The sequence below is a fragment of the Zonotrichia leucophrys genome, chromosome 19, assembly GCF_028769735.1.
Source record: "Zonotrichia leucophrys gambelii isolate GWCS_2022_RI chromosome 19, RI_Zleu_2.0, whole genome shotgun sequence".
Classification (NCBI taxonomy): domain Eukaryota; kingdom Metazoa; phylum Chordata; class Aves; order Passeriformes; family Passerellidae; genus Zonotrichia; species Zonotrichia leucophrys.
Window position 1 is genome coordinate 6,736,855 of NC_088188.1, and position 15,827 is coordinate 6,752,681.

Genomic DNA, 15,827 nt, shown 5'->3' on the forward strand with positions numbered 1-15,827 from the left:
TGTGGTGCTCAGCTGCCTGCCAGGTTAAACCACAACGCCATGTCAAGAGACATCTCCTATTTAGCAGTGTATCATGTCTCCCTTCTGGTTTTTAAACAGTTGCCTTTATCACTAGGAGTTAGAGCACTTGATTGACAAGGCTTGTAATACACCGTGGAGTTGCCTTTATTTTTCCTACATGTTAAAGGAAAAGATACTAAAAATACAATTACGGTTTTGAGCCAGGCGTAGTGTGTTCTAATATAATTCATCTCAAAGACTATCCACCGTGCCTGCTGCACCCAAATCATTTATAAAACATTAGCATCTCCTGTGCTGACATTTCACTCCTATATTACAGGAGTTACACACAGACTTAAAAAAAAAATTAATAAAGTGCTTCTCTTCTTCATTCTCCCACTGAGAGCTTTGATTTCCAGAGTATGAAACGAAATAACCAACATAACAACATGCTCCACTTCTGAGGGACAGTGCCAGGCTCATTCAGTTGCTATTGGTTATAGAGAGTAGGACATGAGGGAGCTATTTCAGACCACGGATTATTTGTTCTGGCTGCATTGGACATCCCTTTAGTGGAGCTTTAGAGCCCTGTAGACAGAAAAGTTTGGGTAGGAGCTGGAAGGCAGAGGGCTTGATGAAGTAACCTCTTCCTTCCTCCTCCCAGAATCACTCTTGCTATTCCCCAAGAAGGGTGTTTAAAAGAGAAGCATCCAAGCCTCTGGCTTTCCTCGCTTGCAAGATGGACAGAGGAGGCCGTGCCCCTCCAGCTTCCCACTCTCAGCATCCAGCTGCTCGTAAACACAAGTGCATTGGGGAATTTTCTGCTTCTCTTTTCAGTGGGAGTTTCCCTTTCCATTTCCAGATACCTCCAAGGGATCTGCCACTGTGTAAATACCCTCTCCCCTTCCCCACAGTGGTTGGGAGAGCATTTCCCCAGCTGGCCCATCCTTCCTGGAATTAATTGTGTGTTTGATGGAAAACTGCAGCTGGATTTTTTCAGCATTTCCAGCCCCCCCACCTGAGCCACAAACACCACAACTGAAATGTGGTTATGGAAAAACAGAAACCTTTTCTTGTCCAAGATCACTTTTATTTCTCTTGTTTCATTAACTTCAGTGTCTGTTTGGTCTCACACATCCACGCTGACAGGGAATTCACACCAAATGCAGAATCTGGGCAGCACCTCCCCGAGCCCACGGTGGAGCTGCCGGCTCTGCCGTGCCCCCGACCAGCAAACACATCCCTCCAGCACATGGTTTAACCCAGGAAAAGTGGAGCAGGATGCCCTGCCCCTCTCCTCCACCTCCCCACAACCCCCTTTGTACAGCTCTCTTGGACCACGGATTTCCCTCTCCTGCCATGGACCAGGAACCTTGGGCACCGCGCTTCTCGCCGGTCCTCTACAAGCTGTCGCTTCCCCCTGCTCTGACTCTTCCAGAATCTGTTCCTTTTAAGAAACAAAACCCCTCCTGACTCTGTCAGGTCTGTCTGCAGCCTGGGAGCTGCTCCTTGCTGCCCCAGTGAAAACCTTAGTCCAGCTATAAAGGTCCTCACACCACTGCCACGGCTGGGAAGCCTCTCTCTGCCTCCAGCCCCAAAACCAGCCCCTGTCCTCCCCGGGGCCTCGAGTGCTCTCCGGAGACAGAGCTCTATGGCTCTATTTATTTGGGCTAATTAATCTCTCTCTCTCTCTCTCCCCCCTGCCAGTTACAAATTAGGATGTAAGGGTGAATTTTGGCTCTCTGGGTATGGACTTTGCTGCATGGCACACCGCCACCCCCCAACCCCTCCCAAAGTTTAGTGCTCTGAATTGCTGAGAACATTGGTCCGTTGTGGTTCCCCCGCGTGTACTGAGCCCGCCCGATGGCTTTCAGCATCTGTAGGCACTGCTGCCGGTTTGTTTTCTCAAGGAAAAAAAAAAAATCATATACTGGTCTGCTATAAATTCAATAATACAATCCTTAGTTCTGAAGATACAGTTTCCATATAGTTTATAAACATTGTAAGACATACATATGGATAATTGAGGGGAAGAGGGGGAGCCTGTGCAATTGTTGGGGTGTTTTTCTCAGATGCGTGAACATGGTTACAAAAAACGCACCTCCTGCAGGTACCTCATTTCTTTATGTGTTGGGTTTGTTGGGGTTTGGTTTTTTGTTGTTTTTTTTTTTTTTTTTTTTGTTTAATTCCACCTCTAATCAGTCTTTCCTTTGGTTGTCGGCTACTCCAAGCCCAGCAGGCAAGCCCTGTTCTGCTGTAATGCCTGAGATATTCAGGGGTTTTGAGATTGTCTTCTAAGAGATTCCCAGCCAACTTTGGCCTCTGGGTTTGGAGCCAAAAGGGCTAAAACGTGGGAGAACCAAATGTCCTTATTACATCGGCATCAGTGTCCTTGCACTCACTTTCAGAGAGAAACAGTGTAGGCTTAATCGGTGATGGTTTTTACAGCAATTATGTTCCTTTCGGTAATTGGAGGGGTCGTTCGGAGCGCTCTCAAACGGACGGGATTTCACAAGAGCATGGATACAGTCCATTTGTCTGGGTGCTGTCACCGACGAATTGGTTACCACCCCTGTTATCTGCTTTTTGTAAGGTTGGCTTTTTTTGTTGTTATTGTCGTAGGTGCTCGGTTAGGCTGTTTGTGACAAGGTGTGATAATGCCTTTTAATCTGCTCCCGCTGCGCTCGGCACAGTCCGGCCGGGCACGCAGACAACCCTCGCAGGAAGCCGAGACAACGTTCTTCCCTTCGCCAGGCCAACGCTGAGCCACGTACAAAAAAACAAGAAGAAAAGAAACTCTGGTCCTTTGTAGATTGGTGGCAGTACAAGCTCCGCTCCGTCCGCGGCCGCGGCCGGCGGGGCTCAGCGGATGACGGCCGCCAACACCACCAGGAAAAGCAGGAGCGACGCCCTGAGCCCCGGGCAGCCGGCCGCCTGCTGGACCCCGCTGGGTGGGCGGATGGGCGTCCGCCGGGTGCACTTACCCTTGCGCCTGGGGGACAGCGTGGGCACGGCCCCGAAGCTGTATTTGTGCTGATAGTCAGGCACATAGTCCGGGAACTCCTGCCCGTTTTTGCGCGGCCCCAAGGACACCGGTTTGGAGGTTCGGTTGCGGCTCTTGTGGCTGGTGCAGTTCTTGCCGGGTTTGCGGTAGCCCGGCCGGGAGCCCGGCGGGCCGGCGGGCTGGTTGCTGTGCAAACTGTTCTCAGCCCCTCGCTCCTTCCCCTTCTCCTTGGAGGAGTGGTGGGGGTGGTGGGATTTGGAGGCTCCTCTGTCCGCCGTGGAGAAGGTGTGTGTTTTCATCTGGTGGAGCGACTCGGACCCTGAACAGTTCCTAAAGTCTTCTGCTCTTAGCACCTTGAGGTCCTTGCCGTGCATCTGCTCAGGGGACTCGCAGATGACGCTGGAGCTGGAGCCTCTGAACCTGTGCAGCCATTCCCAGAGGGAACGGGCTTTGCAGTCGCAGCTCCACGGGTTCCCATTCAGCCTGAGGAACTCCAGGGCTCCCAGGTGGGCCAGGCAGTCCCCCTGCAGCTCCGAGAGGCTGTTATTGAACAGGAAAAGGGTGGTCAATCTTCGGAGGTCATGAAAAGCCCGCCTATGAATCCACTGCAGCTGATTTTGATGGATGAGCAGCCGATCCAGGTTTATTAGTCCCCTGAACGTGTTCTGATGGAGGCTCCAGAGCTTGTTTCCATGGAGAAAAAGATGGCTGAGGTTAACCAAGTCAACAAAAATATCGTCCTGAAGGAACTCAATGTGGTTGTCTTGCAGGTAAAGGTATTGCAGGTTGTGGAGGCCACCGAAAATCCCGCTGGGGAGAGAGCTCAGCCCGCACTTGTACAGATACAAGGCATGGAGTTTCACCAGCCCTTGGAAAGTGTCTGCAGCTAAAGCCCTTAGGTAGCGGTTGTCCCCCAGATCCAGCTCTTCCAGGTTGATGAACCCGTCGAAGGTGTTGGGGTCGATGAAGGTGATGTTGTTGGAGTAGATCCAGAGGGTGACCATGGAAGGGCTGAAGTGGCCCCGCAGCAGCAAGGTGATCTGGTTGTTCTGGAGGAAGATCCTCTCGCTGTCCTCGGGGATGCCCTCGGGGATGGTGACGAAGTTGTGAGCCTGGCAGCTGACGGTCATGGGCGAGGGGTAGCACACGCAGTCGGTGGGGCAGCCCAGGGCACCGGGCACCTTCAGCCCCAGCAGCACCAGCAGCAGCTCCGCAAACCCCCCTGTGCGGAGAGAGGGGAGAGCGGCGTCAGCGGGAACCGGGCACCTCCCGCCCACCCATCGCTGCTCCGGAGACTATTCCGGGTGAAAAACGCCCCCAATTAGCTCAGCCCTCCTCTCTGCTCATGAATTACCCACGCGGCTGTGATGAGTAGGCTCATCACCCACGGCAGCTGAAACGTGATGTATGGAGTACTCCCTGCCTCCTCTCCCTGCCTGCAACAGGCGCCTGGTTGTGTTCCCAGCCTGGAACAGGCAGCAGAAAGTTTCTCGGTGAGAATTCAGGCAGCAGAGCCCCTTTGCCTGCAGGCAAGGAAACGCCGCGGTGTGAGAGCAAACAGGGGCAATTCAAACCCTCGCAGGTGTCCCCCACTCCTCTTGAAATGCATCTGTTAAATCGCCTGCACATATTGGAAAGGAAAAGCTGCAGAGATTCAGCAATTCCCAGCGAAGCACCTAAAATCACACGTGTGCGGTGCATCCCACTCCCCCCAAAGGCACAGACCCATCCCCACCGTCTCCTTTCACTACAGTTGTTAGACACCACCATCCACCCCGAAACCCGAGCGCTTTACAGGGAAACATGTTGTCAGCAGTTGGTGGAAAAGGCTGAGCCGAAACCTCCGTTTGGAAGTGGGATGCTCAGACATATTTTTAAATGGATGTCCTGTGGCAAAGCATATTGCATCCTCTAATGCTACAGAATGTGCCTGTGACTGGGGTTTTTCTCGCAGCAGAGAAGCAGAGAATGAGGCAGAACCGTGCCCTCCCTCTGCTCAGCTCCTCAGAGCTCGGGTTCCGCCGCCCCACTCGCTCCCGTCTCGCTCCCACTCCTCGCACCAGGCTTGCTTTCAGGCTATTCCTTCTGCGCCGAGTGGCTTTTCAGACTCGTTGCACCAGACTTGTCATTTCTCATTCAGATTTTCCTCCTAGATTTGGCTTTTTCCTCTTACACGCAAAATTTGCTCATGTCTAATGAATTCTGCCTCTGGACTTCGCAGGGAAAAGGAGTAACAGCGGAGCAGCGCACAGCTGCCGGTGCCATCCTGCCCACGAGTCCTGCTCAGCTTGTACTAATCTGAAAAACGAGAGTGGAAGTGGAGTTCATCTCTAATTACTCCACGTCGTTATCACCAGCCAGTCCAAGAGCCAGGACCCCTTGGGCTTTTACAGTCCTTCTTTTCAGTGCCTACAGCCTAATACGAGTTGGAGGCACAAAAACCTCACTGTTTTCTTATTAATTGTGTTTGAAATATAACTGTGTGGTTGCTGTTGCCTTTTCCCTGGTATGGAGATCTATTGCTGTTTAGTTAACAGCAGGTGACCCCTCCATCTAACCCTATCCTTTCAAGGCAAAGTTGCCACATATTTTACATGAACTGGGTTATTCAGACTCTCCATAAATCACCAGTAAGAGCCAGTCATCGCTGACTGGGCGGTTAATAGGGGAAAAAATAGCATCGCTGCCCAAAGCATGGGATGGAGCCTTGCCTGGGGATGGGAATGAGGGGGATGACTTCCAGGCACTGCCCTTCAGAAACGAAGCACGGGCTACCAGGAGGGATGTCTCATCCCTGCGCCACTGCCAAAAAGGGCTGGTGAGTCGGGAACGCTGAATTCGCGACAACTCCTACGGCTGTGTAGGAAAAGGAACATTCTCCAAGTCACTGCCGTAGCATTTTGGCTTTGCTGTCGTGCCTCTGCACGACGAGCGAGGGGCTGCGCTGGTGGGAGCGTCGTGCTGACTACCCAGAGCTCCCTGCCAAAACGGGAGCCCTGGCTGCCACTCACAGCCCGGGAAACAGCGGTGTCCTGAGGATATTGTGATTATCCTACAGTGGGAGGGATCAAGCAGTGTTTGCAGATATGTTCTGCTGGGTTTTTCAACTCGAGGATGTGCTCCACCAAGGTGGGACGGCTCCACGTCCCCCGTCTTACCTCGGTGACACCGGAGCACGGCGCCTTCCGTAGGTCTGATGTTTATTAGCAAAACCCTGCCAGGCACAAGTGCTGTGACGATCTCCCACATGCAGAGTCTGTTATTGCAAATACCAAATCACAAGGGTCTGAATCAATAAACCATCTCCCAGCTACACGCAGCAGGTTGGAAGATTACATATTGCTTCCAAACAACAGTTTTATGCGCTCTTCCGTGACACGACAGTTGCCAGGCTAACGGGATTACTGACGGGAGGTGGAGCTGGGCAGGGATCTGGGAGCATACAGGATTTCACGTGTAGGGATGGTGATGACAGGAGGCTGTTAGCAATGCATGGTGATGGACCAAGGCAGCCCAGGCCTCCCTGGAGCATGGCCAAGGTGGAGGTTCCTGCAGAAAGGGAACGCAGCGTTTAACAGCTCGCTGCCTGCGGGGATAACTCCGGAGGTAAAGGTCAGAGGGAACTGAGTTCATCTCTTTAATTAACAGGCGGCTCTGAGTTAATGGCTGGAGCTCCTATGGAGAGAGAGATGGGATTCCTGCAGCCAGGGAAGGCAGTGAGGATAGGCTGGGGTTGTTACTAGCTCTCCCGAGAATAGGATGGGGGGAAGAAAAGACAGGGATGTCTTTTTCCCTATTGCAACTTGGGAGTGAGGAGAATGGGGAAACAGAAGGACGGATACTTAGGAAAAAAGGGTGAACAGGATTTGGATAGAGAGTATGTTTACATTAGTAGACATACTAATACATAATGAAGGTATAATGAAGGAATTTTCCTTGCCAGAGTGGTGAGACCCTGGCACAGGCTGCCCAGAAAAACTGTGGCTGTCCCATCCCTGGAAGAGTCCAAGGCCAGGTTGGATGGGGCTTGGAGCAGCTTGGTCCTAGTGGAAGGTGTCCCTGCCCTAGATGTTCTTTGAGGTCTCTTCCAACCCAAAGCAATTTGGATTCCATGAAGGTCTGGACTTCCCAGTGGATGCACACAAGGCCTGTGGTCTCATCCCTTCCAAGCCTGTAAAACCTGCTGCCTGCTTAGTGCTGTGAAAAGCTGCTCCTGGCATGCTCTGGGACTGCTCCCAGTTTAGATCTGGGAATGAGATCCCCAAAAAGCAAAGAGGTTATGGAGCCATGAAGCTCCTGAGGCTGTAACACCAGCACTGGGATATCCAGCAGCCAAACCCCACCAAGGCATGACAGCCAGGAGCTCTTGGGTCTCACTGGGCTTCCCAGACTGGAAAACACCATGGGAGACCCCCTGAGAGGCCCCAGCTCACCTCTCCTGAGAGTTTGACCCTGTCTAACTTGTTATTCCTGACTCAGCCCTTTCAACTTCATCTTGTAAAGGTTGTGAGGCACACGGAGGGTCACCAGCCCATGTCGGAGCTCGCCGGGGAGGGAGAGCTTCAAAAGCAGCACAGAAAAATCCTCCAGGAACGTGCTGGTGAAGTGAGTAAACCCAAATCCCTGCTGACACGGATAAAACCAGCAAAGGGGTGTTTATCTCCTGCCTCTCTCCCACTGACGTGCTGTGTCACCCCGGCCTCTGCTCGCCGAGTCCTGCTGCTGCCTCTGACTGAGGTTTCAGTGATTGGAATGAATTCGTCTGACTGTCCAAACCATTTCCCATGTAACATCCCTCTAATTGGGCATTAATTAGGCATCAGTTAATGAATGCTTGAAATAATTTATCTTTGGATGCGTCCAGTTTGCAGTCTTACTTTTAACAGCATTAGACTCATTATTAGATTAACATCTTTATAAATGTTCTCCATTACCTGCTTGTTTCCATTGTCTTAGCCTTATTACTGAGAGTGAAAATCACTCCTCCCACATGCATTATTGATGAGTAAGGACTTTCTATATGTAGCACGGGATTAATTGTTATACAGTGTAATGCATTTAGCGTGAAGCCTCAATTTGTGCAGGAGCTGAAGGCAGCCAGAAGAATGCAGACACCCGGAGCCAGCATGAGCAGCCAGACACTGCACATCTCTCTCCAGCCCAGACCAGGTTCCTCCCAGGCCGGTGCCAGCACAGGAAGAAATTTGAAAAAAAAAACCCAACAAAAAACCCTGGTTTGATACCCAGGATCAAAGACAGATGGTTTGAAGGGTTGCAGCACTTCTCTGCCACCTCGGCAGGGACTCTTGACTCTGCAGTGCCACTTGCTCCAGAGAGCCAGGTGTACCTGCCCCGGCAGTTTTCTTGCTTTTTAAGGTTTAGAACACTTTGCTGTACCTCTGAGCCAGGCAGGGACTCGGTTTCTTTAGAACACGATGCCACTTACTTTCATTAGGAGGCTCAGACTCGAGGCCAAAACATCTCTTAGGACAAGGATGGGGGATCCTTGTCCTGCAGGACGACCCCAAAAGGCAGCCCTGGCACAAACCCCAGCACCCCCTCTTGGTGAGCTGCTTCTCCCTGATGGATATTTTCACCTCTCCACCCGGACAAGCTTATGTGGGTCAGAGCCTGCCTAATTCTCCAGCAGGAGAATCCGCTCTCGAGGATGGAGCAGGTTGCTTCTCTTCCAAATCTCTCCTAAACCCACCATCTGCTTTGGGAGACCCATCTTAGCTCATGTCTACATGCAACTTGACTGCCTGCTTACTGTGTCCATTACCAGGGCTGCTCAAGCTGTTAGATTTATAAGCTCTTTAGAGCAAAGCCCTCGTCTTCTGGTGGCTGATTTATGTATCTTTGCTGCCATAAAACACTATGTATAGCTACTACATAATATAAATAATAATACTTAACCAGAGTGCGCTACAAGTGGGGACAAAGCATCTGCTCACAGGCGGGATTATCAAAAAGGGAGAAGCTTCCTCATCACTCACCCTCTTTTGAGGCCAAACTCACACCTGCTCTAACACCAGCACCTCACTGAGCTCTACACAGAGATTTTCCTCTCCTGTTCCCACCCTGCACCTATCAAAGGATTTTTCAAAATCCACCCCTAACAAGCTGGTGCACAAAGACATGACTGCAACCCCCGGGGGGAAAGCACACTTTGAAACTTGGGAACGACCTCAGAATTGGATGTTCACATAGAGAGAAACTGTTGTTTAGGGAGAAAAAGCAGCCTCAAACGCTCACAATTTCATCAGCTAAGTGAAGGACGATGAAAGGCAAGGACAGAGTAGCAAAAGCAACTGGGCACGAGCCAAGAGCCAAACTCAGGATCTGGGACGGTTCGACAAAGCAGTGTCAGACCCTGCTTAGCAGCTGCAGGGTTTATTTCCTCTTATTCTTCTTTTTTTCCTTTGCAACACAGAGGATAAAATAAACATGCCCATGCTGCCTGTCACAAAGCCTAAATTCCCCAGCGAGCAGCAGCTCCCTTTCAGCCTCTGTGCAAAGCCCCTCAGGTGCTGCCCCACGGCCCTGCAGCAGGAGCATCCTCACTGGGATTGCTCCCAAAACATCGGCTGCAGCTCCCAGCACCAGCACACGAGGCTCTGCTTTCTGCACGAGCTGCTTTTCAGCCAGAGAGCGGCAGCCACCCATCCACCTTCATCATTTTATTATTATATTTTTTTTTTTTGCGACCGGTGTCATAAATAACTGACAGATCCCAGCTGTTTGGAGTTATGGTTTCTGATGGAGTGACAGCTGCTCCCAATCCCCCAGTCATCACCCCGGCAGTTCTGGAACATTTCAGCAACATAAAAATCATTGGAGATAATTTCGGTTTTGCATAATTTGGTTAGGCAAGCTGTGATTTAATGGCAATTATGACCTCCGAGGCAGAAGATGAGCTTGGAGGCTACTGGCTTCACACGACTTTAGCTCGGGGTGCAGCATCAGGGATGTTCCAGGGAGATGGCACTACAAGGGAAAAAAACCTTCTCCAGCAGCTGGAAATTGCCTGCCTTGGCTGGCAAGTTGGAAACACAGTTCCCATAGGAAGAAGCATACAAGGAAATTTGGAAGGAATAGTGCTAAGGAAAGCTTTGGGAAGAGCCTGGTGCCAAAAGATGCATCAGGAGGTACCTTTTAAAGAAAAGCCAGGAAAAGGCTGTAGACTGGGGAGTGCCTTTGCAAACCCTTCTGTGCCACCAGTATCTCGTGTGTTAACTGGTACAAACATCCTCTTATCACTCTGAGGGCAAATCCTCCTCCTGTGACTGAGATGGGAGAGCTGAAACCAGGAATGGGCAGTGGCCTTTGCAGGCAGCTGCTTGCTCTGGGCACTGCCCTTTGCTCTCCCCTCTCACAGGGTTTCTCCTCTCCCTGTGTGCTCCTCACCCACCCCTGAGCCCCGTGGTTTGCATTTCTCCATCTGTGACTGAAAGGAGCAAACCCTTGGGAGGTCAGCTGAGGGTGGAGAACGGTGCTCAGGAGCTCTGGGGACATCATGGTGTTCCTGGATGGGGGCAAAAGGTGGCTTAACAGCAGGAACAACTTTTCTTTGGAGCTGAGAAGGTCCAATTTCCAAGGTCCAATTTTCAAGGTCCAATTTCCCCACTCCATCACGGCTGTCAACCAGATTATGGTTTGCTGTGAGCTCAAGCTCAGGGCAGAGACCCAGAGCCAGCAGCACCCCAAAATCCAGTCCTTTAGGGTGCTGCAACTTCAATTTACATTTGCTGACCTGGTAACTGGAGCTGCTCACCTTCCCCCACCAAAGTCAGGGCCAAGGTCACCTGGAAGTTTCTGGATGGTGGTCATTAACTCCTATTGCAGTTTGAAACCAGACCATAAATTTCATAGTGTAATAATGTAAAAATCAATAACTCTGTTTGAAACAATAGCTTTGTCTTCCATTTCAGCCGGCTCTGATATCTCCCCACAGACCACGTCCCTCTGAATCACACAAACAGAGAGAGAGGAGCCATGGGTGGTGGGGCTGCTGCTCTCATGCCAGGTGCCCTCCATAGCTACAGATTCAATTAGTTCATTTATTCCTCTCTTGCAGTTAAACTCGAGGATGATTGAACAGGAAAAAACAAGGAGCCTTTTAGGCTCAGTCTCTCTGACATCCCGTCCAACACGGCGTCCCTGAGGCTTTCCATGTGAGAGCTGCCCAAAGCCCTGCTCTCTATTGCCATGGGCAGCAGGGCCAAAACCCCAAAATACTTCTGGAAAGATGCAGAACCAACTCAGACAGACAAAAATTAATGGAAAGTCCGCTCTTTTCCAGCCCTGGCTTTCCGGGCGAGGGAGGTCTGGCTTGCTCTGCTTGCTTATTTTCTGTTGTTTGCTGTAGCACTGGCTCAAAATATACATCGAGAAGCAGGATTGTCTTTCACATGTTGGTGGATGTGTGATCCTCAAAAACAAATTAGCACCGATTCACTTCTATATAGAGTGCAGCCGTCAGGGAATCACTCCTGAATTCACAGTGAAGGAAAGTAATAATGCTTCCAGCGTGCTAATCCTCTCCAAGAGCAGCCCCTGAACTCTCTCCTGGTGCTGGAGGCACCATTGGAAATTACAATTGTACTGAAAAAATAATAAATAAATGCAGAAATTGGCAGGGTTTGTGCTAGTCCAGAGGATTTGTACCCTAATGTGGAACTCCCTGTTTAATTAGCACTCCTCTCTGTCTGCATCTCCTCCTCCTGCTCTCAAGCTGAAGAAAAAGGGGGAAAAAAGGAGGTCAATGGTGGAAGCGGCTGTGGGATTGAAACTTGGCTATAGAAACTTGTTTAATTTAAATGCTTCTTTCAGGACTAACACAGGCAGAAGCAGAGGGAGTGTAGAGTGTGTTTCCCCAGCATCATCTGCTCTGCTTAACCCCAGCTCTGAGCACACCTTCGGTGGAAGGGATGCCCTTGGTGGAAACCTGCAGTGGGATGGATGCTGCTGGTCCTGTGGCTGCAGGCACAGGGAACAACCCCAGTAGCTCAGATTTGGAGAAAAGAGTTTAAATCAGAAGCTGGGCTGCTGCTTGCTGCAGCTGGAGACAGATCTTTGGGATGGGATCATTGGGATGGGATAAAATATTTCTGTTGTAAGGGACCTACAATGATCATCTGCTCCATCTGCCTGAAAGCTAAAGCTTGTTATTAAGGGCACTGTCCAAATGTCTCTGGAACACTGACAGGCTTGGGGCACCAGCCACCTCTCCGGGAAACCTGTTCCAGTGTGTGATCACCCTCTCAGTGAAGAAATGCTTCCTAATTCCAGTCTAATCCTCCCTTGGTGCAACCATTCCCCCATGTCCTGTCCCTGGGCATCAGGGGAGAGAGACAGACCATCCTCTTTCCCTGTGTCTGCTACAGGGTTTATTGTGCCTCTGTGTCTCACCCCACCGTGCATCTCCAAAGCCACTGGGGCCTTTTAGGAGTGCAGGAATGCTGGAGGGAAAGGCCACAGCAGGGCCCAAGGATTTGACTCAGCCATGCACAACCCTGTGCATGGATGAGTCAAATCCTTGGGCCCTGCTGTGGCTGGAGGTGTCAGTGCACACCAGGATGCTCCAGGAGAGAACAGCATGGACCAGGGCAGGATTCCAGGCATGGACTGGGGTTTCACCAGCTCCTGGCACTGCTGTCCTGATCCCCAGCAGGCAGCAGGCTGGTCCCCAGCACAGGACAGGGCTCTGGCAGGACTTGCCAGCATCCTGCAGTGAAGCCGGGATGGAATTTGGCAAAGGACAGGGAGATCTCGAGGTCCTTGAGAAGGGACTAATAATTCCAATTGCCCCCGAGGAAAGAAATACAGGAGGATGACTTGAGCTTAGTGGATTGTCTGAGGCGTCTCAGGGGATCATCAGATACTTCCACTCCCTTTTTGTCCCGAGGTGACAAGTTTTCCTTCCCATTCACAGAAATGCAAAGCAGTTCATTCACAGCGGTAATAAGAACGGTGTCCTTTGTAACAAACAGCCGGGGAGTGAGCCCTTCGAGGTGCTTCACAGCAAAACAATTGCAGATGAAATGACAAAACCCACCCCAGCTGAGCACCAGCCAGATCGGTATCAAACGCTGAACAAGCTCATGTGCAGAGAAAGCAGATTCACCAGCCCCTTTCCCTGCCAGCAGCTGGCCAGGAGCTACAGGAGGGTTTCTTTAGGATCAGAAATGCAGCCAAAACTGAGCAAATATGAGATGGAAGAGCAAAGTGACAGCTGCCTGGGCTCTCAGTGCACGCTTGGCTGCCCCATCCAGCACACATCCACAGGAGATGGAAAAACTGGAGGCTCTGGAAAAGCAGGGATGTGCTGGATGGATCTTTACCTGGCTGGAGCTGGGAGTGGACAGCAATCCAACACGGAGGCAAAGATAGTTTCATGCAGGCATGGCTAATAGGGAGGGCATTAGTCCTGTAAACTTGTGATCCTGCTGAGGTCCCGACCCCAGCAGTGTCCTGTGCCACCGAGATCCACAGGCCAATTCTGCACCGTGCCACATGGGCTCCCTTTCATCATCCCTTTTCAGCCTTTCTGCATTTGAGACTTACTGGATGTCCTTGTGTTTGGTGGAGAAGAGGGCAAATTGGAGCCTGTCGTGTACCTTCTCCCTCATTCAGCAGCACATCATTCTGCCTGCAGCAGGGGGGAAGGAGACGGACGGGCAGGCATCAAAGCCGCCGGCTCTGTCACATTTTCTTCCCCCCCAACCAAAAAAGAAGTGTTGGCGTCATTTGGAGCCCAGCCCACAGCCCCAGGCCTCTCTCCCACACCCAAAAAGGGCAGCAGCACCTTCCCCTGTGCCCTTGGTCTCCTCTCAGGGCCATGCCACGAGCCCTCCAAGTGAAAATCCCTGCGGGTCAGCAGCTGAGCGAGCGCTGCAGATTCCAGCAAAACCCCATCCCCACTGGAGCCGGCATGCTGGGTCATGAGCACGGCTGCCTTTCAGAGACCTCTCCTGTGCTTTGCACTGAACTTTTTACCAGCTCATGAAAAAGGCAGTGATAAAAGCAGAGCAGTGTGAAGAGCTGAGCTGCGCCGCTCCTCCGGCCGGCCCCGGATGGCTTAATGAGCCGCTAGGAAATGCCATGTGCCCAGTTGGATATTGGGCATTGTCACTCTCCCCCACAGCTCTTGGGGTGTGTGGGGATGTGGGGGACCTGAGCACTGAGCAGCAACGCTTTTCCAACCCCCTGGAATCTGAATGTCTGGAGCAGTTGGGTGCTGGGAATTAATGCGCAAGCGACGAACGCGGTCAGGACACATTGCTCTGCTAATATCCTGCTTTGTCTAGCTCCAGTGCCGGTATTCCATCCCAAAATATCCCCCTGAACATCCCTCTGGGAGTGGACTCTGTGGAGATGCTGCACATCCCCCAGCACCACGCAAATGCCTGCATTAAAAGCTTAATAAAAATAGCTTGATAACGGGATGTGTTCCCATCAGCGGCGGCTCTCGAGCCCGCCACCGAGCCTGTGCCTCCAACACAGCAAGGCCAAGTAATTATGGGATGGGGCTGCAAGGTCCTGGCAGACTAATTTCTATTAATTACAGCCTGTGTAGGATCCTGTCAGTGTGGAAAGGGGAGATGGGAAATCATTGCAGGGCCGGGAAGATGATGGAGGTTGGTGGTGCCGAAACATCTGGGCTGGCTACAGATGTTTGGTTTTTTATGGTGACAAGCAACAGGTTGGGCTGCACGGAGTGATGGGGATGTTCTACCCTCCTCCTCCTCGTGTTGTGTGGCTCGAATGCACGTTTTGCAAAGTTAAAACAAATTGCAAGGAGTGGAAATCAGCGATTTTAAGGGAAAAGAAAAGAAAACAAAAATAAGATCTTGGCAGAAGGATAAAGGAAGGCAACTGAAATGCTCATTAAAACCGAGGGGCCCCACTTCCCTGTCCAAGTGGCCACATCTCTGGAGGTTCCCAGATCCTTTGAAATGCCTTGTCAGACAAAGTCTTTCATCCTACCTGATTCTGGCTAAATTCATGGACCCAGAAATTTTCCCTGGAAGCGTGAAAGACAGAACAACTCCATTCTGACTTTTCACTTCCCATCTGATCGCTGTTGATACAATTTATTCCTATGACAGCATCTGCTGCTTTCATGGGTTTTTTTATTCTGAAGTACAACTCGTCTTTGTTAGTCCCATTTTCGGGCCTTTCATCATTTGAGTCACAACATAAAAGGCATTTAAACACTCCTGCTTGGAAACCAGGCTGGGAGAGGGTGGGAGCAAGGAGATGCCATGTCAGCCCAGCCCCAGCCCTCCTCTGGCATGGTTGTGGCACACACAAAAGGGTGTGCCACAACCCTTCTGTGCTCCCATGTGCCTCCTGCCAAGGATGGCAGTGGTGGGGATGCTGTGGCTCCATTTTGGAGTGATGCTGTGAAATCCAGATGTGCTTGGAGGTGCAGAGCCCTGTGGACCACATCTCTGTTGGGGCAGCATCTCTGTCACCTACCACTGACCCAAGGAGTGTTTCCAGGGGTTCTGTGCCCTCCTCATCAGCCAAACCTCTCATTAGACAACTCATTGCCGTTTGCTGTGCAGCTCCAGACCAGGCTGTGGTGCTCAGCTCTCCATGTGTCCCTGTGCTGGGGGGCTCTGCCCCCCCTCAGTGCCACTGCACTCACCAGGGACCATTTTCCCCACCGGTGCCAGCAGATCCTGGCATCTGCCAAGCTGCTGGAGGCACTGGGGAGTTCAGAGCTACCCACAGAAAATTGGAGTCTAATAATAGCTGGTGGTGTTGCACCAGCAGAGAGCTGGAACAGCCTCGTCTGGCAGGGAGAGGCCACTGC

The 15,827-nt window shown here is 51.4% G+C and overlaps 1 protein-coding gene across 1 annotated transcript in view; it reads right to left on the bottom strand.

The window, feature by feature from the left end:
- Window positions 1–1,068: 1,068 nt before the first annotated feature.
- RTN4RL1 (reticulon 4 receptor like 1) overlaps window positions 1,069–15,827 on the bottom strand; it is a 29,590-nt gene continuing 14,831 nt past the window's right edge. Inside the window, exon 2 of the mRNA XM_064729435.1 lies at window positions 1,069–4,226. Coding sequence (XP_064585505.1) covers window positions 2,863–4,226 — 1,364 coding nt within the window. The 3' untranslated portion in view covers window positions 1,069–2,862. The remainder of the gene's footprint in view (window positions 4,227–15,827) is intronic.